A 26,037-nucleotide genomic window follows, 5' to 3' on the forward strand; every position below is an offset into this window, starting at 1 on the left:
TCTCGTTTAGTAGAATGGGACGTGTTTAAGCCTGCACTGCGAGGTCACTGTATAGGGCTTAGTATTGGTGTGCGCTAGCAGCTGGACCGGGAGGTGTCTGCGGTAGAGCAGCAGCTATTGCAGCACGAGTCAGAAGTGGTACGGAGCCCCAGTGCCTTACCTCAATTGCACGCTGCGCGTAAAACTCACTCTGAACTCCTTGAACGATTGAGATGCTTTAATTATGCAGGGCACTCAGCCAACATGCATGCAAGAGCAGATAGGGCCAGAGCTTTGCTTGCCCGGTTGATATGCCAAGACAACTCTTTATCCCTGTGCTGAGGTATGCCCCGTCACTGGCCACGAGCAGGCTGTTTAGTGATAGACCTGGAGAAATCATTTGACTCGCTGGAATGGCCTTACCTTTTTGCAGTTTTACCGAAATAAGTTTTCCGCCCTCGTTCTATATAGCTGGTGAAATTATTGTATATGCTCCCATCAGCCCAAAACAGGGTGCCTCATGTCTCCTCCCCATTAGCATTAAGAGGGGCAAGTGGCAGGGATGCTCCTTATCTCACCTGCTTTTTGCTCTTGTGGTGGAGCCACTGGTGGCTGCACTACGCAGGGCAGGGCACTTCTGGGGAATACCACAGGGAGATGGGAATCATGTGGTTTCTTTATATGTGGATTACTTTCTAGTGTATATTTGGAGATCTAGCGGATTTTCCCAGCGATATAATTACTCAGCGCATATGCAAAGGTATCTGTCTTGCGAGTAAACTGGGCTAAGTCCTGTGTTTTCCCATTGTCACCTACTGTGTCTGATCCAGGCCTCACATCTCTAGCCCCTGGCCTAGCGTGGCAATCCAACACATTTAGATACCTTGGCATACAGGTGTATCTCACAGATATACTCCACAAAGTATACACACAGTTCCAAAATCAGAGAAAAAAGATCGAGGGTTATAGTAGTAAAGACAGGTTTCCAGAGACAAAAAAAGGGGGGGGGGAGCAATATGCTCGAAGCAAGAGCCCTCACTCACCCCCTGGCATAGTTAAAAACATCGTTTTAGGGATATGGTAAGTTAATGTATACAATCCCTCAAAAATTTAAACAATTTTCACTAGAAATTCAAGTAAAAAAAGGGTACAAAAAATCAGAGTACACAGAATCCATGTGATACTCAATCAAGGGGTCAACATGTTTCTCGCTATATTGAGTTGAAATTGATCTCATGCGATTCATCAGGACCTATTTACGTACCTAATCCTTTATGAAAACTGCTTTGTGCATTAATTTATTCAAAACCTAAAAGGTAAAACAAAGGAAACCAACGTCAAAGGATAACCTATTCAGCAACAGTTATCTTAATCACTGTACCTGATAGGTTGTTATATAACCTCGTGAGAACGCCATACAAGAACGATTGTGACTAATGCCCAAATGTGCCTTAGTGAATACACACAAAAACATCTAGAGTGCTGATAGAAAACTTTAATTTTGCTCACCCTCCAAGTATTACTGGTGGGCTCCCTCAGGGAGATAGCAGGCTCTAAATTCCATTATGAACTGAATATATGCATACACAAAGAGAGAAAGAACAGTTTAAAAAGAACCGTATGATAATTGGTAGGATTATTACCTCATCATAGACATGTCACTACTTGCCTCTCATGCAAAATATAGTTGGTGAATTGTATTCAAACCGCTAGCAAAAATACAAGATAGAGAAAACGCACGATTGTAAAACCGAGGGTAGCTACAATTAATATTCAGTGAAGGGAAGTTCTTAAGTTACACGGTAACCTCTAGTTGAAAATACAAAAAACAATAAACTACAACAGCAGTGTCGGCCAGTCGCCAGATCATTCGTGGCCGATATCCGTCATATCACTTAATTAGTGAAAACAAATGTCAAGGTGGGAACCTGACGTTTGCTGTGTCTAGCTTGTGCCGTCAGATGGCATTCTGGAAGACATTGCCACTGACTGTCATAGGCAGGGTGGTCCTTGTTAAGATGATAGTGCTACCTCGACTACTGTATTATTTTGTGAACCTGTCTCTGTAGATCCCAGCTTCCTCCTTCCGGTCTGTAAAGCGGGATGTGCGTAATTTAATTTGGAATACCGTAATTTAATTTAAAATACCTCCCGCTGTAGAGTAGCCCTCTCTAGACTTCATCGCCCACTGAATCTGGGAGGTTTGTCACTGCTGAATTTGGAGCACTACTATCTGGCTGTGCAGCTACGATGATTGGCCCGTTGGTTCTTTTCGAGACAGTTGGCAGATACAGCCACTGACCTTCCAGCGTGGTCACGTTGTAAACTGCTTCATTTATTTCACCCCTGTGCTAAATCCACAGCGCTGGCTCCCATATTGCTGAACCTAGCATATCGCTGCTTCCCTAGATGCTGTTGCCTCACAAGGGATACTATACACAATGTCCTAGCCATACCACTATTGGGGACACCCCACGGTGCATGTATCACATCAGCTGCAGAACTAACTGATTGACACGCAGTGGAAATATACACCCTGGGGGATCTTTACACGGATGGCACCCTACATACCCACGACACACTGATGGAGACCACTGGACTGCATTCAGGCACCTTTCTTTTGTATGGCTTCCTCAAGCATGCCTTACAAAATGCATGGGGTGACCTCACGGGGGAACCCCAGGTACACTACATACTGCAATATATGCATGTATTTGGTGAAGGGAGACATTTAATACACTGGATAGCAGACTCTCTTCATCTCCATATATCCGGCCCACTTGTGGCCCTCCGAGGGTGATGGGAGGGGGACATAGGGAGGCTTTTCACGGACAAGGAATGGGTGACCACCTGTAAATTGTGGTCTCCTGAGCCACCAACATATGAAGCATGGACACGATCCCTGTCTGGGCGAAAGTGGAGTGCACAGCTATCCGACGTGAAGATGTGCTGGGACTATGCAAGTATTTCCCTCGCGGCCCAATGGGAGCTCATGTTAGCGGCTCCACTGGCGCCTGCACCTGCTCGACTTTGATTCCCCTATTACAAGCAATAGAGGTCTGTGATGGTATGTATTCAATTCAGCATGTTACATACCTGTATACATGAATAGGTCAGATGGACACTCTCTCCAGACTGCAGGTCACTGTACCAGATGAAAGCCATGTAACATGGATGTATAGGAACAGCTTGACGAGCGCTAGTGATTTGTATAACAATCTTACTAATTCTGCAATGTAAGTATATGGAAATGTTTTGCCTGTGTTTTCCTCCCCATATGTTTGTTGTGAATTGAAGTTAATTGCAAACGTGTGGGTCACATGTACCTTTACTTTGCAATATGTTGTATTTAGAAATATAAATGCAATAAAAATAATAAAAATAAATCTGCATGATTCTTCTCATTCGATCCAGTTTTTTCACAATCCTCTAAACATTTCACCACTGGGGCCCTTGAACTCTGACCACATTACCACAGTCTTTATCAACTATAACAAGCACACTGTAACTTTCTTCCCCTTCTTTTTTTGATACTTACATCTTTCATATAAAACAAGTTGTTTACAGTGTTTCGCGATATGGTATTGCGATATCCGATTATTCTCCTGAGTTTCAACCACTCTCTTGCAAGCAGTCTCCATTACCTCGTAGAGCTTCTCTTGAGCCATCTAACCACCCATGCTGGAAAGCGACTTGATGTAGTTTTGCAACCTCTTAACAATTGAAATTGGTATCTTTGTAACTGAATAAAGAGTTTTGCTATAAAACCACAACATGGACCTGACTGGTTCTTTAGTAGCATACTTCTTTTACTGTGCCCACATAATACTATCATTTAGGTCTTGGGTCATGCATTCAACATGGCCATTTGTTTGGGGTTGATAGAGGGAACTTTTTAGATGCTTAACACCAGATTATGTGAAGAAAAAATTCAACCAATTTCTTAGCAGTGGGATCAGCTACAAATCATACTTCCAACCATTTACTATAAAAAGTAATTAAAATGAAACTATAGCGATGTTATGGTGACACAAAATTGAAAGGACCAACCATGTCTATAACTGCCTTGTTCCAAGGTGTAGTTGGAAAATCAATAGGTTTAAGAGGAGGATTGCTCACTCTAAGTTTCTTCTCAGAATTACTACAAATTACAATCTTTGACCAAAGCGTCTATCTCTTTAACCATGGAAGGCCACCACAACTGGACCTGACTCTGGACCCCCCCCCCCCCTCCTCTCTCCATGTCCTTTGTGAGTATTAAGAATGAGTGGTACCGAACTCTTACCTCTCAACGCAACCCCATCTTCAACAAGTAATTCACCTGCAATTTTGCTAAAATGTTGAAAGTTAGGTTGTGCATTTTTAGGTCGATGGCGCACGCGCTTTGACCTGTTGTAATCTATCTGTGGGCTTTTAACCACGCCCATCACTATCCCTTGTTAATGGGCTTGCCTTTCAGAAATCCTTTATCATTGGTATCCTTTGTTATCCTTGGAGCAGTTTTCTTACCACCTTGGAATACCGACCCTGTTACATGGAGAATTGCACGTTTGACTGTAAGCATACTTATTTTTCCTTTTGTGTCTCTCCTTCGTGCTCATGGCAGCTGTGGCGCTTTGAATCAGCTTGCTTATGTCAATTGTTTTTAACTTTTTATTTTTTTATATATTTTTTTTCTCTCATTTTAGGTGTCAAAAAAAGTCCAGTTCAGGAATTTACAATCCTCTCACTCACGCAAACTTGAGACCCATTGCATTACAATGCTTGTTCTTCAGTGCGGCATTTGCTGAGAGAGGCCCTGAGAAAGGTTAGCGCAAGAGTGACTTAAGTGGTGAAGAGAAATCTACGCTGTAGAGAAAACATAAGGCCACCTCCTTTAAAAAAAATTAAAAAACAGCTTTTGCTTTTAGTGCCTTTTATCTAAACCCCAGTAATATAGAGGGCCTTTTTGGGAGTGCTCTGGATGGTGGTGTAGCCATATGGTAGGGCATACCAAAGGACATGGTCTATGCATGGAGCTGTTTGTTAAGGAATGGAATGCTAATTTTTTTAAACCTCTGGGCTTTTCAAAATTTTCATGTTTGAAGGCCTTACTTGGTCATGGCTTGTAAATTTCCCACTAGGGCGATAATTGACACACTTCTTAATGTTATTTGGAGGGGGAGTGGAACATTCTTCTGGCTGATATGCATTAGACCCATTAAGTTGGAATCCAGTGGAGTGTATTGCACTCTCAATTTATGTATGTTGTCCAGAAAAATATTTACATTTTAGGGTGCTGCGGGAAATGTTTCCAACTCTACGTTCAGGGCCACTGGTTTTTATGCCGCGTGGCTGACCAAATTTTCAGGATTTACTAAATATGCGGCAAGAAAAGGCAAATTAAGATGCACATTTTGTGATATTACTTAATTGGTTTGTCATTCTTACACATGGTAACACAGTCAAGGCCAACATTTCACCTCCCTGGTACCGGTTTAACAACCAAATACAGCTATAAGCAACAGAAAGATGACCCGTTAATCTTCTCGAATGTCCTTCCACTGTGTGGGAACAGGTTGACACGTAATTATTAACATTTGATCCGTTTAAGCTAGAAACGTTTTTTGGTAACATCTGCAGATTATGCAACATATGATGAATTATGAGGCACATCCATAATTATACAAAAAACACAGTGGCTGCTGAATAACATAATTCCAGTGGCCTTGGTTATATGCTACAATTTTCTGTTAAAGTTAAGGTAATGAATCTGGAGAGTGCCTAGATTTCAACAATCCACAAGAAGCCTGGAACCCGGTAGAAATCGGAGTGAGAAAACCTCACAAAGGCAGAACCTTTTACAATTGAGAAAGGCACAGGCAAACCAGAAACAGATTTAAGTAAGAGTAAGACCTCACACTGGACCTCAAAAGTAACTGTTGTGCATGGTGTATCTTTTCAGTCTGATTCTCTGTTAGAGATGTGCAGAGTAGAACTTTCAGCATGATGGCGGTTGAATCTAATTTTGCTTGCCAGCCCGAGTCACAAACGTTTTACCCACCTAAAGTGATTCCTGAGTACATTTAAAACCAAAAAAGAAAAGTGAACATAACTTCTACTCCCTGATTAACCGAATTGGAAATTGTGCCATGTTATCACTGTAAAAGGCACCTGAAGTGGTCGTAAAAATATGGTTGGTACAGAGTTTGGGAATATCATTAAGAAATTGGTGAACTTGCAATTACAATCCATTATGGAGCTTACTGAGAATTTTTCCTTTTAGGAGGAGGGCTTAACCTCTGCTCAGATTCTAGGCATTTTCGACAAAAGTAGAATAACATTGACTTGAAGGTGTCCTGCTGCTCATCTGACTAGCAGCCGTACAAAGAGAAGAAGTTGGTGAATAATTAGAGTGGAGCAGAAGAGAATTGGGTAACTGCTTCCCTCCTTTTTTTTTTTTTTTTTTTTTTTTTTTTTTTTTTTTTTAATGTGCAGTAGGTGATGCCAAGTGCATTGAGTTCGAATGATGTTTGTTACTGACTTGAGCAATGAGGTCATCGCTGCCTTGGGACATTAATGGGCTTTAGTGTTTGCAGTTATTGCTGTCCATTACTGTGATGGGGCATTAATAGTAATTAGTGCATGGGGGGACATTAAAGCTCTTTTCTGACCTTTGTCACTAATGCTTTCTAATGCCTGGGCTGTTATGGTTACTTACTGGCCCATTCATGGACACTAGTGGCTTGGGCTATTACAGTCCCAGCCTAATATTAATGCTTCTTGCCCAGTGAGTCCATTAATGCTGATTATGTTTGGGGCCATTAATGTTCTGAGTGCATAGCTCTTTTTGAGAATCATTGCCACATTACTGTTTATAACCACTGTTAACAGTCCTTAAAGCTCCTTGCTAGAATCCAGAGTTGCATACATTGGAGAACTGATCTCATCACACATGTTCAGTACGTCTTAATGTCCGTCATTTAAAGAGCTAACTTTGTTTCCCCTAGTTACAGTTTTGGTTGCATCTAAGTTCCAACATGAAGGGTATTCGCCCAGGGGATGCACTTAGGGTAAATGACTTGAAAGAATGCTTACAGGAATGTTAAAATTGTAAATCATATTTTATGTCCAGTGAAGGCTGACTCAACAGATCTCTGAGCCAAGAAAAAAACATACGTTTCATGCTTCAATTGGAAATTATATTTGGCTCTCCAGCGCTTTGAGCCTGGTCAGTGAGTTGAGGACCTGCATTGGCGACATCCGGCTGTATTGAAAAACCCACAAAAACTTTGAGACAGTACTGGGCATTTGAGACTAAGCTAAGCAGAACACCCATTGCCAAATTAACTCCCAGTTCAGTGTTACATTACAGGATAGCCTGCTTTAACATGGGGTGACTGATATATACTTATCAGGAAGAAATGATGTACATGGTTAGCAATCTAATTTGACAAATCTCTGTATACTGCTTAATTTAGGATGGACAACTGTCATTTCAACTTCCATGTATTCAAGTTGAGACTTAATTTTACTGCCAATTCTACTTTAAAAAAAAAAAATGTAAATGAAGGTTGCGCCTAGACAGTGCGCTGTTGCTTAGGACCTGTTGTAAATGGTTTGTGTGGTCCAGCTCCACCCAGTCACTGTGATTTGTGTATGTCCGTGTCTTTTAAAAATCCTTGCTTGCTAACTGGGAAATCTTACTCTTTGTCCCACCATTTTTTAGGGTCCAGCCTGCGTTGCATTCGCTCGCGCATGCGTATTGCAGCGAGACGCTTTAGTATTTAGAAAAGGGCTCTGAGCCCTGTCAACTTCACGTTAGTGTTTTTTATTGGTTCGTGGGCTTGCCTAATAAAATCTGCTTGCTTTCATTAGTCGAAGGCACCCATACGTCATTCCTTTTCCACTGGCTAGCCCTCCTCGAGCGCAGCGACCAAGTACAGAAAACATGCGAGGCTCGCTGTTTTCCATTGGGCTCGTGGACTTCTTTTTCTCTAATTTACGAGCGCGATCTCGCTTGGCAGAAGTCGAGCGCTTTACATAGTTTAACTTTTTCGGGTTATGTACATAAATGCACTTTTGCCCGATAGTTGAAAAGTCGGGTTAGGAGTTTACAACGCGATCAGCTCTAACATGAGCAAATTCGAGACCCGTTGCATTGCAAATGCTTGTCTTTTTTTTGTCTCCTCCCAGGAGATCGGACCAACTACTATCTAAATACACTGCTCACCATATTAAGATGTGTTCAGGGACTACTTTGATCTTTCATCTGGAGCACTGGAGAGGATTGCTTCTCTTTCTGAGCTCCCCTGGAAACAAGGCTGTAGATCTTAATCTTATCTGGTCATGTTTGCTGTGTATTCCAAGACTTTCCTCTTAAGCATAGCTGCTCCCCCTGCCTTTCCATTTTGCACGCAAGTGAACACTAGCCTATAAATCCTGTTGCGGCACCACTTTCATGTTTTACCATTGCGCGCTGCTTATTTGATTAGCACGGTGCACCACAGCTGCTCCCTCAGTGCTCTGGAGTCCGGGTGACTGTTTTCATGCATTCCTCTACTCCGATAGTGTGCACTTTACAGTGCCCCTGGGGGCACAAGCAGGGACCGACTTGAATGTCTTGTTGTTTGCGAAAACGTGTGGGCTAAGGTGCTTCTCAGAAACTGGCGTGTCCCTGAAGACTCCTGCTGCACAGATGGTAAGCCCAGAGTCCTCCAAGCCGCCTCCTGCTCTGACATCACTGTGTGACAGCTACATAGACTGGAGAGACCCCAGCACTCCTTTCCCTAAGTTACTGTATTACTACCCTACAGTAAAGAAAATAGTTCTGTCCATTCCTTCTTTCCCACCAGACTCCTTTCACTAGCTGGATTAAGCAGATCACTAGAGCTACATCTGTTAATCTCAATAAGGGATTCGTAATTTGTACAATGATCAAGGTCTCGTAACAAACGTCTTGCAAATAATCACTCGGACTTTAAAAGACATGAAAGTAATTTTTGCTGCAAAATCAGTTTGCCTTTTAAAACTGAGCTTACTCATTCAGTGCTTTCCCTTTATTTTATATATATATATATATATATATATATATATATATATATATATATATATATATATATATATATATATATATATATATATATTTTTTTTTTTTGGGTCATTTGAACATGTTCTATTTATGGCTCCAACCGTTTCGGTTTCGAGAAATACTTTAATGTAATCTAGAAAATGTTGGAGGTTTATCGAGCTATTTTATTTTACAAAGCTGGTGAGATAGAAAAAGTGCTGGAATTTAGGAAATATCTTTTGTAAACATCACTCAACATGTGAAAAATCCTTATCAGGCTGTAAAATAAGTAAGACTCTCTCCAGCAGAAAAGACTAGAAAAATGTGCCAGCAATTTGATTTGCGGGAATGCAGGAGACAACCAGCTGGCATATTCACAATTCAGTAAAAAGCAAAGTGAAGTAATATTACCAGTGAAGTTTACAACCTACAGCTGTTAAATTGAAAGCAGACCAGCAACACCAGACCAATCTATTCTGCCAATTTCTCTGGCTGTTCTTACAATCCAGCAGTGTGGACAGTGACGAGAATAGGCATGGACACTAACCACTTGGGTGCCTCCCACATTCATCGTTTATGTTTTGGCATAGTTAATTTTACTTTTAACATCAATGTAAATGTTAGTGGTGCAGTCATGAGTGCTGATAAAACCAATAGCTAGGACACTGGCTCTTGCTTCTCTGAGGAGTGGTAGTGGCAACAGAGAAGAGGCTTTGGATTTTATTATAACAGTTTCTGGAAAAATGCAAACAAAGCTTTGAGAACTTCTACAGCGTAGTTGCAGAAGTGTACAATTATTGACAACTCATAACTGCTACACTGGATATCACTGAGAAAAGGAAAGTGCTGGCAACTGATTCTGGAAATTAAGATTTCAGATTCATTCGGGCTTCAAATACTTACCACAATAAATACCAGAGCATATGTAAACTATCTGACGAACATTGAAAGATGTGTTAAATAAAAAAAATTGTATGAGCGCATGTGTCATTCCAGTGTTCTCAAACAATAAACCCTCAGTACTTCACCTGGCTTTCTCATTTATAACATACAGTTGGACATAAGCTTGGAAAAATGCATGATAACTAAGGGCTGTACAATGAGAAAATTAAATTAACACATCAATTCCTTACTAACTACAACACACAAAACCCCGGACTGCTTCGAGAGAGGTTTTGATGGAAAACACCATGGGCACAAGGGGATTTGGGCTCACAATATCACCTTTTAGAGGTAAGAATGATGTATTAATTGCGAACTGAGCATTGCTTTGCAGGAATGAAACTTAAAAACTACAATTCCAACATTTATCTCTTCAAAAAAAAAAATGTTCTTTTTGGGGGCACTTGATCCGAAGATGTACAAAATACATTACAGAAAAGGTATACTTTTCATTAAATAATCCATATTTTATTGACACATTTCAGAGTTGCTTCAGTTTTCTTATGTACCATTAGCACTGCCAAATAATGTTCTGTACCAGTGGTTCCCAACCTGTGGTCCGGGGACCTCTCAGGCTCCGTAAGGCCTTCTCAGGGGGTCCACGACTGCTTAGAAAATTAAATAATAGTAACATATTAGGTGCCCAGCTCTCAGTATTCCCTTGGGGGGGGGGGGGGAAGGGTTCCCAGATTCCAATAATGATTCAGTAGGGGTCCCCAGGTTCAGTAATGGGAACGTGGGGGTCCACAGAAGTCAAAAGGTTGGGAACCACTGTTCTATAACTTATGTGATTATGTATTGTCTTGTCTTTAGGTATGAAGGCACTCCTGACAAAATACAGAAATCACACTTCAAGGCAGTAGGTATAACCTATTTTGCCAGAGAACCACTGCCCTATGAGGTGGTGGATACCATGGTGCCCTGAACCAACCTTTGAGGGTCTTTACCTGTAATTAGTCAGCTATTCAGCAGCCCAGCGATTGCCTGAATGTTATATTGCCACTCCCCAAGATTTACTTATTCTTTGAGTGCTAGATGCCACTGACTTAAAATAGGCATTAACACTAGCCACAATGGCACAGGTTAAGCCAATAAAACGAATCCTATAAAAGTGTATTATTAGATAGTTAATATACTGTTTATTGAACGATTATCTTGTGAATGTATTCAGTATTTTCTATGAAGCGGTCACGTTCATACTGGCGGCATAGGCAGTGCTGCTAGCTGCCTATCTGGTCCCAGTGGTAATTCCTCATTCTGAGTTCCCTAGATACTGCTGCAGCTACTTCTCTGGTCCCGTTGGTAACTCCTCTATCCTAAGTCTGCTAGAAAGTCCTGCAGCTGTGTCTCTGTTCCCAGTGGTAATTCTCCATTCTTAGGCATCTAGACAGTGCTGCAGCTGTGTCTCTGTTCATACATCCACTACACTCCAATCCAAAATACATAGGAAAAAGACATTGTCATTTACAATGCCAATAGCTCTAAATCTCACAAATGCGATACCTATTGCATTTAATGCTTGTTTTCTGTTTCTGTACTATTTTTGTTGTAACTCAATCGGAGTTTGATTTTTTTTATGTAATATATATTTATAGAGAGATGTGTTATTTCCATTGTGTTTATAAATTATATAAGTTGCTAATTGAATTTCGTTCGGTTTGCCACTTTTTTGTGTACATAAAGTCTTATAATTTTGCTTCACTTATGCAAATTTCCGTTTTTTTCAGATTCCTTTTTTTCAATTGTATTTAGTGTGGTGTGTGTGTGTGTGTGTGTATGTATATATATATATATTCATCATAAATTCAGTAGTCAAACTTACTATCTTGGCAGCAAAGGAAACAACCTATACAGTAACTAAACATAGTGAACATGGCGATGTATAGGCAGTAATCCCCACCCCATTCTCTCCACCCCCCCACCACCACCACACACTCTCCCCCTGTGTGTGTGTGTGTGTGTGTGTGTATGTCTCTTTCTCTCTTTTTCTCTTTTTATTTCTCTTCTCCACTGTGAGGCTCTTCCTGTATGGCCTACTCATTTCCGCGATTGGGCCCCCTTTTTTTAGATTGTGAAGCCTTTCAGGCACACTGTGCATACCCCACCTTGTATTTATTGTGTATTGCTTCTCTTGAACACTAGTCCTGGATAGGCTTTCCCCTCCCTCAGTTTGTCATAATTCTTAGGGCAGCCTCTTCTATACCCCTCTCCCCCACCCCATTAACCATCTTTCCTGTCCATGCTTCCATTCCCATTGTGCAGTGTTGGAGCATCTGGCACATCTGGCTACGCCATTACCTTTTTACCAGTAGGAACCCCAAACCGATCAACCGCCTCTAATGATGTCGCCTCTGACTCCTTCCGAATTCTCTTTAGTGTCAAAGGGGGCTATGTCTTAATTGTTGCACCCCTGGCTTCCTCCAGTTTATCTACCACCCTGTCCCAAAATACCCGTATGGGTGGATAGCTCCTAAAGTTCCTCGTGTACCACAGTTTCTCGGGCATTCTGGAGAATCTCACATACTTTCCTTAGTGATCTCTCTGGGTTTGACACATACAGCAGTATGTCATCTGCATATAGGGATATGCATTCTTCCCATCACCACACCTGCCCTTACCCATTCCAGCAGGGCTTCTGTTGCTAAAGCAAAGAGCATTAGTAACAGGGAGCAGTCCTGCCTAGTGCCTTTCTGGATGAGAATGTCCCTGAAGAGAGTCCCATTGATCTTTACCCAGGCTCTGGGGCTGTTTACATAGTAGGGATATCCAGTTTATAAATATAGGCCTTAACCCCATCTTTCCCAGAATGGCAAATAAAGGAGGGGCCACTCAATAGCCGAATACCTTTTGGATGTTTAGTGACACCACAACCAGAGGCACGTAATGACCTTCTGCCGCCTTGATATTATTATAAAGGGTATGGAGATTTACTTTGGTAGACTTCTGGGGGTATGAAACCGTTCTGGTATGGATGTATGAGATCTGAGATTAGCCCCGCAACCAATTTGCCATCATCTTAATCAGTATTTTGGTATGTGCATTGAGAAGGGTTATATAGGTCGAAATGAGTTACATCTGTCTTTAGGTTTACCTAGCTTTGGGGATAAGCACTGTCTTTGGAGTGCGTAAGTCTTTGGAGACCTTCTTATTCATTTTTCTTTTTTTTTTTTTTTTCTTCCCTAACGCCCCTGTATACATTCTGTACAATTGGTCCAATGTTCTTCCTGCCATTTGATTAAAGAATTCCACTGGGAGACCATTAGGGCCTGGTGTCTTCCCAGATTGCAGCTGCATGAGGGCTGGTTACACATGTTGCATGAGTCCTACATCCCAGTGGCAGGTTTCGATCGCTCCTTTATGTCCTACATGGACAGTCTCGTACAAAAGCCTGTAGGTCCTGTGTGGACTATTATATGGGTAGAGTAGAATTCCTGGAAGTAGCCTGCCAGAGTTGGCGCTATGTCATTACTCACTGTAGTGTTTTCTCCATTCGGGGCACAGTCTCGCTGATATGATTCCTATGTTTGTCTCTTTAACTTAGTCATGTCAGGAGGTTACCTGCCTTGTCCCCTGCCTCATATATTTATTTCTGTTTTACCATGTAAGTCGTATTGACCCCCACAGGGGCTATCTGGTGGTATTCTGCCCTTTTAAGATTGCTGCATGCCTGTTTCTCCTCTTAGGGGACGAGTAAATAGTCCTAAGTTACCCCAAACACTTTCCAGGCCAAGGCACTGTTGCACCTTCTTCCTTTTAATCGTCAACCCTGCCTCCCCACCCCAACACCCACTTCACCTAAAATCATTATTCCCTTTTGTGTGGCCTTGTATGCTTTTCACAGTATTTCAGCACCCTTTGCTGTTTCAGCATTTTCCACAAAGTGATGCTCTGAAGCCCTCTCTAATCTCTTTCCTTCCCTTGTATTCATCAGTCTCCATGCATTCTATCATTCATTTCCCCCTCCCCCCCCACCATCCTCCCAATAGCCAGTGTGGCACTTGGTAGTGTGATATACCTCTTGCTTTGTATTCAACTTCAGTAAATCGGCTCAGTGTAGTGAGAGATGTAAATGGGTAATCTATGCACAAATGAGTATCATGTTGTCCATAGTGATTGGAATAGTTAGTGACCTCCAGATGTCTCCCATTATCTTTTATAAGGCTGTCTAATTTCCCCACCAGTGGACGGCTGGTCTATCCAGTGGGCATCCTATTTAGGTGTGTACGGAGGGCCATATTAAAGTCAACCCTTTGGAAATTGTAGCCATGGGAAGGCTCAGCAGCAACTGCCCCACCCTCTGTAGTGTCTAATTGCAGACCCTGTAGGGCATACACATTGACCCTCTTGAACCTGAAGTGTATCCTGATTGACTAGCCACTCTATACTTCCACGCAGGTTCAGTTGGACCATTTCATATGTGGCTCCTGTAGAAACACCACATCTGCTGCCTAGGGCCCCAGAGCTGGTCAGTAGCCCTCTTCTAATGGATTTCCCCAACCCAATAACGTTCCATGTAATTATCTTGAGTGTGCATCATGTCAATCCAAATGATCTAGTCCTGCCATGTGTCGTGTGTTCTCCCGGGGTGATGTCATCTTCCTCTGTCCAATGTGTCACTGTATAGCTTCTCCACTCCCTCCCCACCCTAACTTACTACGCGATGGTCTTTGAACTAATTGCCTCCCCAATGCAATTTATGGTCATCACCGAGCTAGCTCAAACTGTAGATGCGGAAACATTCACCATCACGTGCCATGTTCCTGATGCTTGGTGGGGGTGCTGCCTGCAGGTAGCTAGTATCATCTCACACGCCATGCAGAACATTCCCATCCCAGGGGATTTCAACTGCCCCTTGGTTTCAGCCCATAGAAGTCTCCTCATAAGGGGTTCCCAGTCTGTGTGCCCCAGCACCCTGGTGCACCGTTAAAACTAGCGAACAGATGCGCACCAAGCATTCAGCAAGCCAAGTACAGCAATATTGATCACGCTTTGACTGTGCACCTCAGTCCAGAGCTGCATCATACATACTATAGACTCTCCCATTAGGACGTATGCAGTGAGAGTAGCCTCAGCGTCTTACTATACACAAAATAGTCTGCTATTGCACTTTGAACATATGCTGCAAGTAGACTCAAGTGCATCTGTACTTCCACCTAAGGATACCAGCTATCGCAGTGAGAGGCATAATTTGAAGAGAAGGAGGACTTTAATTGTGGTCCGCTGTGAAGTGTGGATGCTTGGCGACCATCTTGGTTTTCAATCAATCGCATGTCAGTGAACCATCATTGGAAGCTGGAGTCAAATGCTGTATGTGTTAAAAGTGCAGAGATTGTTCTAATGAGATCATAAAAGTAGGTTTTTCTAAAAAATAATAAAAAAAAATAAAAAAATCCCTGTTCAGAAGCATAAATATTATACAGCAGATTTTATAACAAACATCCTCATAATAAATATAGTTATGTAACTTGGCATGAGAATCCACTAAACGGGTCATCAGAAACCCACAGTCTATTTAAAAATACAAAATGCAAAAACAAGGGTACACTGTTACAAAGACAAAACTAGGGGACACTAATGTTCAGGAACAAGAGCCCTCACACATCCGAGAGGATGTCATGCTTCATCATTGGGTAGCTCCTTGTCAGACCGGCGCTGCAGTGTCTGACGAGCTCCCCATAAAGGGGGCTCCTTGCCGGAGATCTTTATAGGTGGCTGCCGTAGTGGAGGACACTAGTATCACGGTCAGGCACTATTCCTAGCAGGAGAGTAACTCATAAAATTAGTTCCCAGTCCTAATAGAGTAAATACATTTAATAAATCGAAAGATAAGACTGGAACCAAGATAAAAAAAAACATAAGGAAAGTTTAAATGTCAGAAATAATGCTCAACCACTTTCTATCTAGTGTTGGAGCTGAGAATTTTTGCAGGTCGCCTAAAACATGGTCACATGTTTCGCGTACAGTGGTCTAACAAGATCCTATTACGCTTCTTCAGGACCAATTAATAACAAAACTTCTCCTGTCTATATGTTACAAAAAGTTTGCGTAATTTAATTCGTCAAACGAGAACATGCAGTCACTTACATTGAAGTTCACTGTTTGTCAAAAAAAAAAAAATTCGGTCGCCCATCCCTTGTTATGTGGGGAGCCAATATTTAAAAATACATACTCCATTAAATACATAAATAGGGAGATTATAATGAGGCAATTATCAAATATCTACTACATAAATATAAAGAATGACAAAATCTAGTCGTATGCATTATATAAACTTCTAAACGTCTCATATTTCTCTCGTAAGAATAGAATGTATTCCAAATGGCTAATAACAATGTTCTCGCAAAGTCATTTCACCACAGATGATGACTGATGTTATCAAAAAGATGTTTATATTTATAAAAGGATATAAAAAGTACAAGAAATATATAATAATAGCGCCTTTGCCGTGCATGGGACTTAACGTTCTTAATCTTCAGTACTTAAAGCATCCCTATTAAATCCACCAAAGAAAAGTGAAAAAAATCTAAATATTAAAAAAAAAAACACTGCTGACAGCACCAACCTTATATACAATATATATATTGTTGGTGCTGTCAGCAGTGTTTTTTTTTTTTTTAAATCGAAAAAAAGGACCAGGATTGAGTTGAGTTTGTTTCAAAGCGAAGAAAGGAGAGATCACTTAGTTTATTCCAGTCTGGGAAAGAGTACATTCCTGTACCTGCGCCAAGCCCCTGGCTCTACCTTCGTGCTGTTTGACACAGGATCCCGAGTTTATGATACATTCCTGAACCATGTTTGTTTCTCAGGAATAAAACCGTTCCTACAAGTGTCAGTCTGTGCTGATTTCCAACCCCCCCCACCCTGTTTGCGTTGGATACAAGGTATAGAATGGTTACACGATACGCACAGCTTTAAATGTGAGAGTAAGCAATTGTTTTCAAGAGGTTTGTTTTTGGTAAATAATTTGTTGGTATTGTTATATCCTTATAGCGTTACAACCTTTCTTTTTAAAGAGTTTCAAACTTTAAGCCCTTCCCAAGCAAGCTTCACACAGTCATTTTTTTTTTTTTCTTGTAGATACCTGTTACTCGTTAAACAGCTTATTAGTGCTCATTTTTAGCTATCATACAGTATGGACTAGGCACAGAAAATATTCCTTGCAAAACATCACCCTGTAGGCACAGTGTAGGGCCCTGTTTGCTTTTATGATGTAAAAAATAATGTGTAAGCTTTAGAAGTGAAACTATTGGAACATTGTATGGCTTTGATAGGCAGTCTTGTACAGGCAATCCATCTCTGCTCTTTGGGTCACAGTGTTGACTGCTGTATTTAAGTTTGAGCTTGATATAAATAATAACCTTACTTAATGTTGGCATGGGTTAGCTCTGTAATTATATTACCTTCATTGGCTTAATCCCAATTATTTTCAGGGATACAAATGGAAGCACTCCCTAAAAGTGGCTTACACCCTCTCCCCATATCCCAAAAAAAGGTAACTAAACATGGAGCTGCTGTCAATAGGTCAAGGGAGCTGGTGGTCGAAAATGTCTTGGATCCAATGCTTTTGATTATCTCCTCAGATGTCATTGACTGTAACCACGGGTAAATCAGAGTCCTCTTCAGATCCTTCCCGATTCGAATCTTAGTCACCAGACTAATCGGTCTCCATCATTCGAGTTCCCCAGAGTACCTGACCTCTAAATGTTCTCCACAACTTTGTTTCTCTCTGTCTCTGCTTGGATTTCCAGCGGGGCATCTGTGAGCAGCTCTGCACCAAGACCTGTCGCCTATGTGTCTGCCCTTTTGATGCTCAGCCCAGCTGTCTGTTCTCGGAAGATATGACCGCAGCTCTTTTCACAGTCCCACACCTCAGTTGCCATTGTGAAGAAGTGCAAGGTCCCCTTATGAATGTTGCAGAGTTTGGCCAGGAAGAATAATGCATATCTGAGGCTCAGTTTCCTTAAGTGCTTCATCACTCCTAGGAAGTTTTCCTGCTGGCCTTGGATTGCCTTAGTACAGTCTGAGTAGATGTTAACGGCATTTCTCGCTATCTGCCAGTGTCCTTGCATCCTCTTCCTTTGCAAGATAGCATCCCTGTCTCGAAAGTTGAACAATCTGGAAACAATTGCCCTCTGTAGCAACCTGGATACCTGTAGCCTCCCAGGAACCTTATGTGCTCTCTCCATGGTAAACCACTGTGAGGTTTTTCTTTCTAGCACCACCGAGGATAACCAGTCTTCGCAATACAGTTCCATGCTCGGGCCTTCTACCTTTTCCACGACACCCGCCAGCTGGATATTGTAGTCGTGGAACCTTCCCTCGGCAGTGATTTTTGTCTGTCAACTTTGAAACTTTCATTTCTAGGGTGCGCACACAGACCCCAGTGTCTGCCATTGTGGGTTCAACATGCACCAGAACAGTTTCGATGTCCAACACCCTTTCAGCCAGCTTCCGATTGTCAGTTCTCAGGATGTTCACCTCTTGTGCTACTGCACCAATTTTAAATTCCAGAGCTACTTTAGTCTCTTCAATTGCCACCATTATTGCTGCTGCTGTGTGTCTTGAGCCCTTTGTCGTCCACCATTGCCCCTGTTTCCATAGTACTTTCTGCCATTTGTGGGGAGTGGGGTGCTATTGTGATGTGGAGGACTAGTTGGCTGTGGTGGGACCATCTTATGTGCACTCACATTCTTGGTATGCTCCGCTGTAGCACCCTGTCTGTGCGGGGAGAGTTTATCCTGCGAGTCCTGCCCTCCGCTTCTGCCTTGGATTAGCTTTCCACTGTTTGGGCTGTCACTGGTGGGCTTAGCCTCATTTTCCTCCCGTGGCTTCTGTTTGTCCCTTCTGTGGAACATGGACCAAGTACAGCTGCTGGTCTGCAGCCAGTGTCCTTCCACTGGCTGCATTAGGCTCCTGCAGGTATTTTTTTTTTTTTTTTTTTTTTTTTTTTTTTTTTTTTATATTGCATATGCACTCTTGTAGAGAGCATGTGTCTGCAGTTCCCCTCCCTTGCATCTGTGTCCTGTTTCCACTGTCCTTTCAGCTTCATCTACCTCCAGTGTCCTCCTACTGTCCATTCTGTTCAAACCTTTCCATTGTATCTTCTTTTTCACCCAACTCTTACCTCATCCCACTGTCTGACCGTGGGAGGAGAGCAAGTTAAAAAGAACAAATCTGTTGAGCACCCCCCACCATCCTCCCGCTTAACCTATTGTCTTTGACAAAGTTTCTTGATAGCGGGAATGTGGTGAAGGAATCCTTTCTAGGTCCTAATTCCGCTATTGACCATATTCACAAGATGAAAATACATTCATATATAATATGTGCATCTCTGTTGTTTCTGTGCCTATTTATTTAACAGTAAAGTTAGGTGGTAAATGAAAACAAATAAACAAATGGTTTTGCATAGAAGACTTCAGCAACCTTATTTCAGTTTGTAAAAGCTTTTCTCTGTCTCTCTTGCAGTGGACCAACTACATTCATGGCTGGCAGGATCGATGGGTTGTGTTAAAAAATAACACTTTGAGCTATTATAAATCTGAGGATGAGACCGAGTATGGTTGCCGTGGATCTATCTGCCTCAGCAAGGCTGTCATCACGGTAATTTTTAAAGCTCGTTGTTTGCCTACTTACAAACGAAAAATGTCGTTATTAGTCTATTACTTGCTGCGTTTGGTACAACTTTACATGCTGTTGCAACCATAGTTGTGTTGTAATGAATTTCCGTTTGAAAATGGTTAGTTCGTTACTCATAAATGCTTGTCAGTTTAAATAGATTTTTGAACGGCACACTGACTCTAGTCAATATGTGCTTACTTTGTGTTTTTTTTTTTTTTTTTTTTTAACAACTTTAATGCGTTGCCTCTTTTTAAGCTTGCCAGTGATGGTGATCTCTGAAAGGGTGACATAGGTTCCTAAAATATGAAATATGCTGATTGTCATTCACAACTATGCGCCTTTGCTTCACTGTATGAGTTCTGTGTGAAAATACTCATGCGTCGCTGGGAATTTAGCTGACAAACCTTGTCTACAAGTATTGGGTGGAACTACGCTATTTGTTGATTCAGCATCAAAGCTAAATGTGTGTGTGTGTGTGTGTGTGTGTGTGTGTGTGTGTGTGTGTGTTTTTTTTTTTTTTTTTTTTTTTTTTTTTTTTTTTTTTTTTTTTTTTTTTTATAGTGTCCTAGTAATGCACACAAAAAATGAGCTATAATTGAAATGTAATGATTTTCTAGTTTGAACCTATTTTACAAATCTGGATGGGGTTTGTTGCAGTAGTGCTAATATTTTGTTAACTTTTAAGACTTAGGTCACACCCAAAACTATTGTTAAGGTTTTGTGCCTTAAATTGATTACAAAATATTACAGTATCTTCTCTGACGAGGCTTCTGACTGACCTTTCACCATAGGAGCCAGTGACACCAAGGCTACAAATAGCCCACGGCTTTTCCAACCCTTTTCTTTTTTTTTTTTTTTTTTTTTTTTTTTTCTTTTTTTTTTATCCCACTGTTTTCAGATGCCTGTAAATGTAAAAAGAAAATAATAAAACAAAATATTGTTTTATTTCTCAAAACCGAAACCAACTCCTACATGCTTCTGTGTATTTATATACTGACTCTATAAAAAAAAGAAACTTCAGGGGAATGAGATATATTGCTGTTTGTACTAAATACAGAGTTTGTTCTGCCATTTTAAAAAAACAAAAAAATCCATATTCTTTGAGTGTCTTGTTCAAGTATTTCCGGTAGGATTTGTTCATCCGAGTTTTGTGGGTCAGTGGACTAGGGCATCTACTGCAGTGATCTGTTTAATCTCTTCACAGGTTGTAATCCTGGCAGGTCCACACTTTTTTATCTTTGAGGCCATTAGCTTGGGTAGCAATAAACATCTGTTATTCAGTGCCAGGATTCCCTTCTGGGTGAACGTGTGCTTTACAAATGCATGTTATTTTATTTGTTAGGTATATGAAATGGACAGCACAGACATGGCATGCATGGTATTCTGCCTTTGCTAAAACTGTCACAAGTATGAATTTGTAAAAATCTTTATGCCCACTGTCCTATTTGAAAATGGTGTCGCTCGCAGATTGCCTTGTATTATAAAAGGTTTCTTCCATCAATAATTCTAACTAGTCGCTGATAACGTGCCATTAGGCTTCGTCAGATTAACAAATGAAATTTGTATATGTCCGCAAAGGAGCATTAGTTGAGCTGTCCATTGACTCCTAAAATAACACAGTTGGAGCCAGAGGGTTTTTGTAGTATTTTTAAACAATATTGTGGCAGTTGGAAAGCCCTGTCTTGTAAATGAAGGACAATAATTACGTGGTTTATAGCTTGTAATGCGGATGTCGTGCTCCAATATTTTTATATATATATCTTTTTCTGTTAAAACGTCTATAGAAAGCTTCCTTTATTTTTTTTATTTTTCTTCATTTCTTCATTTGGTAACAAAATTGCATTAGTTTCAATTTGAGGCTTTTCTCATATGGAACACTCTTCCTTTGACAGCTAAAGGGGGTGCACAAGATGCTTCTTACTGGTCTTTCTCTATTAAAATGTTTTTTCAGTAAGCACGTCAAGTCATTGAAAAGCTAGTTGGGAGGGTTTTTGATTATGGTAAAACTTTGTTTTTGTACATCTAGAAATTGTGTCCATAGGCTACAGATTTGATTGGATCTTAATAATATTTACTTTGAATATACAATTGCCGTGCTGTTCCCTTCTAATTGTTCTGAAAGCCAGTAATCCTTAAAAAAAAAAAAAAAAAAAAAAAAAACTATCTGTTGTGGAGTTAAGCGGCACATGGAGCCAGCACTTCTCTTTCTGATCTTGCTGCTACCTCAGGCTGGCAGGGCCTGCTGTAGCCACGTGACTCCTTTACCAACCGATTGCAGTTGCAAAGGTGGGAGAACTGGAAGATGGCCTCTGATGGGCCTCTGGGAGAGTCGGAAAGTGGTGGATGCAGAAGTGTTGTAGCATTCCCCTGATTGTTGAATAAGTGCCAAAATGGTGGTGGAGGAGTGCTGTGGTGCCCACATCCCTCCCTCCCTTCCTCGTGGGTGTGAGGGGTGGGCTGCCTTCTGTTCATTGTGCCACTGTTGTGCAGTAGCCCAGTAATAGACGCCCTATAGTGTTGAAGGAGGTCGCTGGCTGACCTGGGGGTGCTTATGCAGGTGTTAGTCCTGGAGCCAGGTTGGTATGACTGCTGAGTTATATAAGATTATCCTAATAAAAGCATCACTTAACCTCTGATCCGTCATTCTTTGCTGCCTCTGACAGTGCAGTGTGACAAACACCCAAAATGGGACAAAAGACTTCTGCCAGTTTCAAAATAAAACACGCATTTTCAATGCAATAGGTCTCGCATAGTTCGAACAAGTTAATTGTCATCTTTTGACAACAGCACCCACGAGCAAAAAAAAAAAAAAAAGTGAGTGGAAACTGAGAAAAGACAACTTAACAAAATGAAAAAGTTAGGTTTAAAAAACAAAACTTTGCAATTTTGTTAGTCCTGCTGGACACGTTTTTGTCGGTCACAAGCCTTCTGTTTGCAGGGCACTGGAAGTTAGAACAAAATAGTACCTCAATCGCTTTGGGCGCAGCGGAAGGGCACTAATTAAGTTGAAATTAATTAGTGCTTGGTCCCTGCTCCGCACAGGAACGGAAATGATGCCAGACATGCCTTGACAAATTACAAGGCTGTAAAAAAGAGTACCATGCAAACCAAAAAATGGTGAGCAGCAGGCAGGCTCCAACCCCTTTACTGAACACAAGTGTCTGGCATGCGAGACGCATGTGCTAGCGCATGCACTCGCAGTCTCGACCCTAAAATGGGGAAAGAAGATGCGGGGGCGGGGGGGGGGGGGGGGAAGTGGTCGAACCAGCAGGGACATCAGTTGTCGACCTAATGATAGGTCAAAGAGGTTTGATGGAGACGGACACTATTTTTAAACCATTCTTGTTGAAGCCAATAGGTCTAACATTGACTGTCAGCCTTCTGGCAATTATTGTTGTGTTTTGTCATTGGGTTTTCAAGACTTGTTTGTAAATACGCTGGGCCCGTCAAGCAAAAAAATAAAAAAGTTTGCTACAGGCAGAGGTCCCCCCCCCCCCCCGTCCCCCTTTTTCTTTTTCGAAAATAAATAATTAATAGATAAAAACCTAAATTAACATAGTTCTCTAGCACTGAAGGGAACTACTTATTGTGAAAGGATGGCATGCCATAACTGGCAGTGCAGTCAGCCAGTGGGCCCTTAATGCTTGCTGGAGTGGATGGAAGCAATATTGTGAATGACAACAACCACAAGTTAATGGATGAAATCTGGCAAAACCCCTATAAGTAACTGTTATACACCTAATTTTAGTAAAATAAAAATGTCTTGGCTAACACTGACCTACAGAGTCAATGGCATTGGCTGCAAGCCTCTTGTTTTTGTAGGGGAGAGAAAGAAAGAGGGACAGAGAATTGCAAGATGGAGAGAAGGAAAGAGTAAAACAAAAAAGTATAACATAATGCAGAACAATTTCCTATGGGCACAATCTGGTATGCTGTGAAATAGCAACAGCAAGAAAAGCAAAACACTCCAAGGGGAATTTGCAACCACATTGGCAGGAGATGGTATCTGATAAAGATGGGAAGTGCTTCAGAAGCTTCCTGCTATCACACCCGGCTCTAAACTCAAAGGCAACACTAAAGTAATTACAGGGAGTGCAGAATTATTAGGCAAATGAGTATTTTGACCACATCATCCTCTTTATGCATGTTGTCTTACTCCAAGCTGTATAGGCTCGAAAGCCTACTACCAATTAAGCATATTAGGTGATGTGCATCTCTGTAATGAGAAGGGGTGTGGTCTAATGACATCAACACCCTATATCAGGTGTGCATAATTATTAGGCAACTTCCTTTCCTTTGGCAAAATGGGTCAAAAGAAGGACTTGACAGGCTCAGAAAAGTCAAAAATAGTGAGATATCTTGCAGAGGGATGCAGCACTCTTAAAATTGCAAAGCTTCTGAAGCGTGATCATCGAACAATCAAGCGTTTCATTCAAAATAGTCAACAGGGTCGCAAGAAGCGTGTGGAAAAACCAAGGCGCAAAATAACTGCCCATGAACTGAGAAAAGTCAAGCGTGCAGCTGCCACGATGCCACTTGCCACCATTTTGGCCATATTTCAGAGCTGCAACATCACTGGAGTGCCCAAAAGCACAAGGTGTGCAATACTCAGAGACATGGCCAAGGTAAGAAAGGCTGAAAGACGACCACCACTGAACAAGACACACAAGCTGAAACGTCAAGACTGGGCCAAGAAATATCTCAAGACTGATTTTTCTAAGGTTTTATGGACTGATGAAATGAGAGTGAGTCTTGATGGGCCAGATGGATGGGCCCATGGCTGGATTGGTAAAGGGCAGAGAGCTCCAGTCCGACTCAGACGCCAGCAAGGTGGAGGTGGAGTACTGGTTTGGGCTGGTATCATCAAAGATGAGCTTGTGGGGCCTTTTCGGGTTGAGGATGGAGTCAAGCTCAACTCCCAGTCCTACTGCCAGTTCCTGGAAGACACCTTCTTCAAGCAGTGGTACAGGAAGAAGTCTGCATCCTTCAAGAAAAACATGATTTTCATGCAGGACAATGCTCCATCACACGCCTCCAAGTACTCCACAGCGTGGCTGGCAAGAAAGGGTATAAAAGAAGGAAATCTAATGACATGGCCTCCTTGTTCACCTGATCTGAACCCCATTGAGAACCTGTGGTCCATCATCAAATGTGGGATTTACAAGGAGGGAAAACAGTACACCTCTCTGAACAGTGTCTGGGAGGCTGTGGTTGCTGCTGCACGCAATGTTGATGGTGAACAGATCAAAACACTGACATAATCCATGGATGGCAGGCTTTTGAGTGTCCTTGCAAAGAAAGGTGGCTATATTGGTCACTGATTTGTTTTTGTTTTGTTTTTGAATGTCAGAAATGTATATTTGTGAATGTTGAGATGTTATATTGGTTTCACTGGTAATAATAAATAATTGAAATGGGTATATATTTGTTTTTTGTTAAGTTGCCTAATAATTATGCACAGTAATAGTCACCTGCACACACAGATATCCCCCTAACATAGCTAAAACTAAAAACAAACTAAAAACTACTTCCAAAAATATTCAGCTTTGATATTAATGAGTTTTTTGGGTTCATTGAGAACATGGTTGTTGTTCAATAATAAAATTAATCCTCAAAAATACAACTTGCCTAATAATTCTGCACTCCCTGTATAAAGTAAAAACAACACTGGCACTGAAGGAAACTAGCTTGTATGTGGATGTGCTCCTTGTGAGAAAGCAAAATACAGTCACTCAAATTGAAGTTAATCAGTGCCTTAATGAGGCTGACCCACTGCCCCATGCTATATACAGTAGGGGAAGCAAACTGTGAACCGCACAACAACATGCCAATAGATGAAGGGAGGTGGCTGAATCCCCTACATATATTAGCAAAATCCAAAGGTCTGTGCTGACGCCAGACCTAATTAGCAAGTCAAATAGAAAATATGCAGCTGTGGAGTTGGACCTCCATTTCTGTGAAAGACTTTACCAACACAGTGCAGTGATGGCCAGTCGAACTGGCGATGTAGAGAAGGAGCTCTTGGCGCAGGAGGAAAATTGAGACTAAATGTGTGGGTCTTTAATGGTCCTGGACCCAGGGCGCAGGCAGGCACGCGAAAATCGGAAGTAATCCTGTCACATCGTGGTGCTGGGTTCTTAAGTAGTTGCTCAGGATCTGAAGTGGGGATGGTAATAAACGTGTTATTTATGAAAAAGACCTCCCTCATCCACCTCCCGATGTTGGTATACTAATATAAGGTGTCTGTCCCTCTCCAAGAGTGGTGGGAACAAAGCTGCCAGAAACCCCAAGTTCTAGAACCCGATTTTGAAGGAGGCGTCTGTCTTGAAATGGAGCTTACCTGTTGGTGGGAACCAAATCTTTCTTACCTCATCAGTCTTCTAGCCTAAACTTGAAGTAAGAAGCTCCAAATGATACTTCAGGAACTGCTGTCTCTGGGGATTCATTCA

General features: G+C 41.6%; 1 protein-coding gene across 1 annotated transcript in view; it reads left to right on the forward strand.

Annotated features, from left to right (window-relative positions):
* CERT1 (ceramide transporter 1) overlaps positions 1–26,037 on the forward strand; it is a 592,287-nt gene that overhangs the window by 23,315 nt on the left and 542,935 nt on the right. Inside the window, exon 2 of the mRNA XM_069223744.1 lies at positions 19,436–19,570. Within this exon, the coding sequence (XP_069079845.1) occupies positions 19,436–19,570 (135 nt within the window). The remainder of the gene's footprint in view (positions 1–19,435; positions 19,571–26,037) is intronic.

This window comes from Pleurodeles waltl, chromosome 1_1 (genome assembly GCF_031143425.1).
Source record: "Pleurodeles waltl isolate 20211129_DDA chromosome 1_1, aPleWal1.hap1.20221129, whole genome shotgun sequence".
NCBI classification, from domain to species: Eukaryota; Metazoa; Chordata; class Amphibia; order Caudata; family Salamandridae; genus Pleurodeles; species Pleurodeles waltl.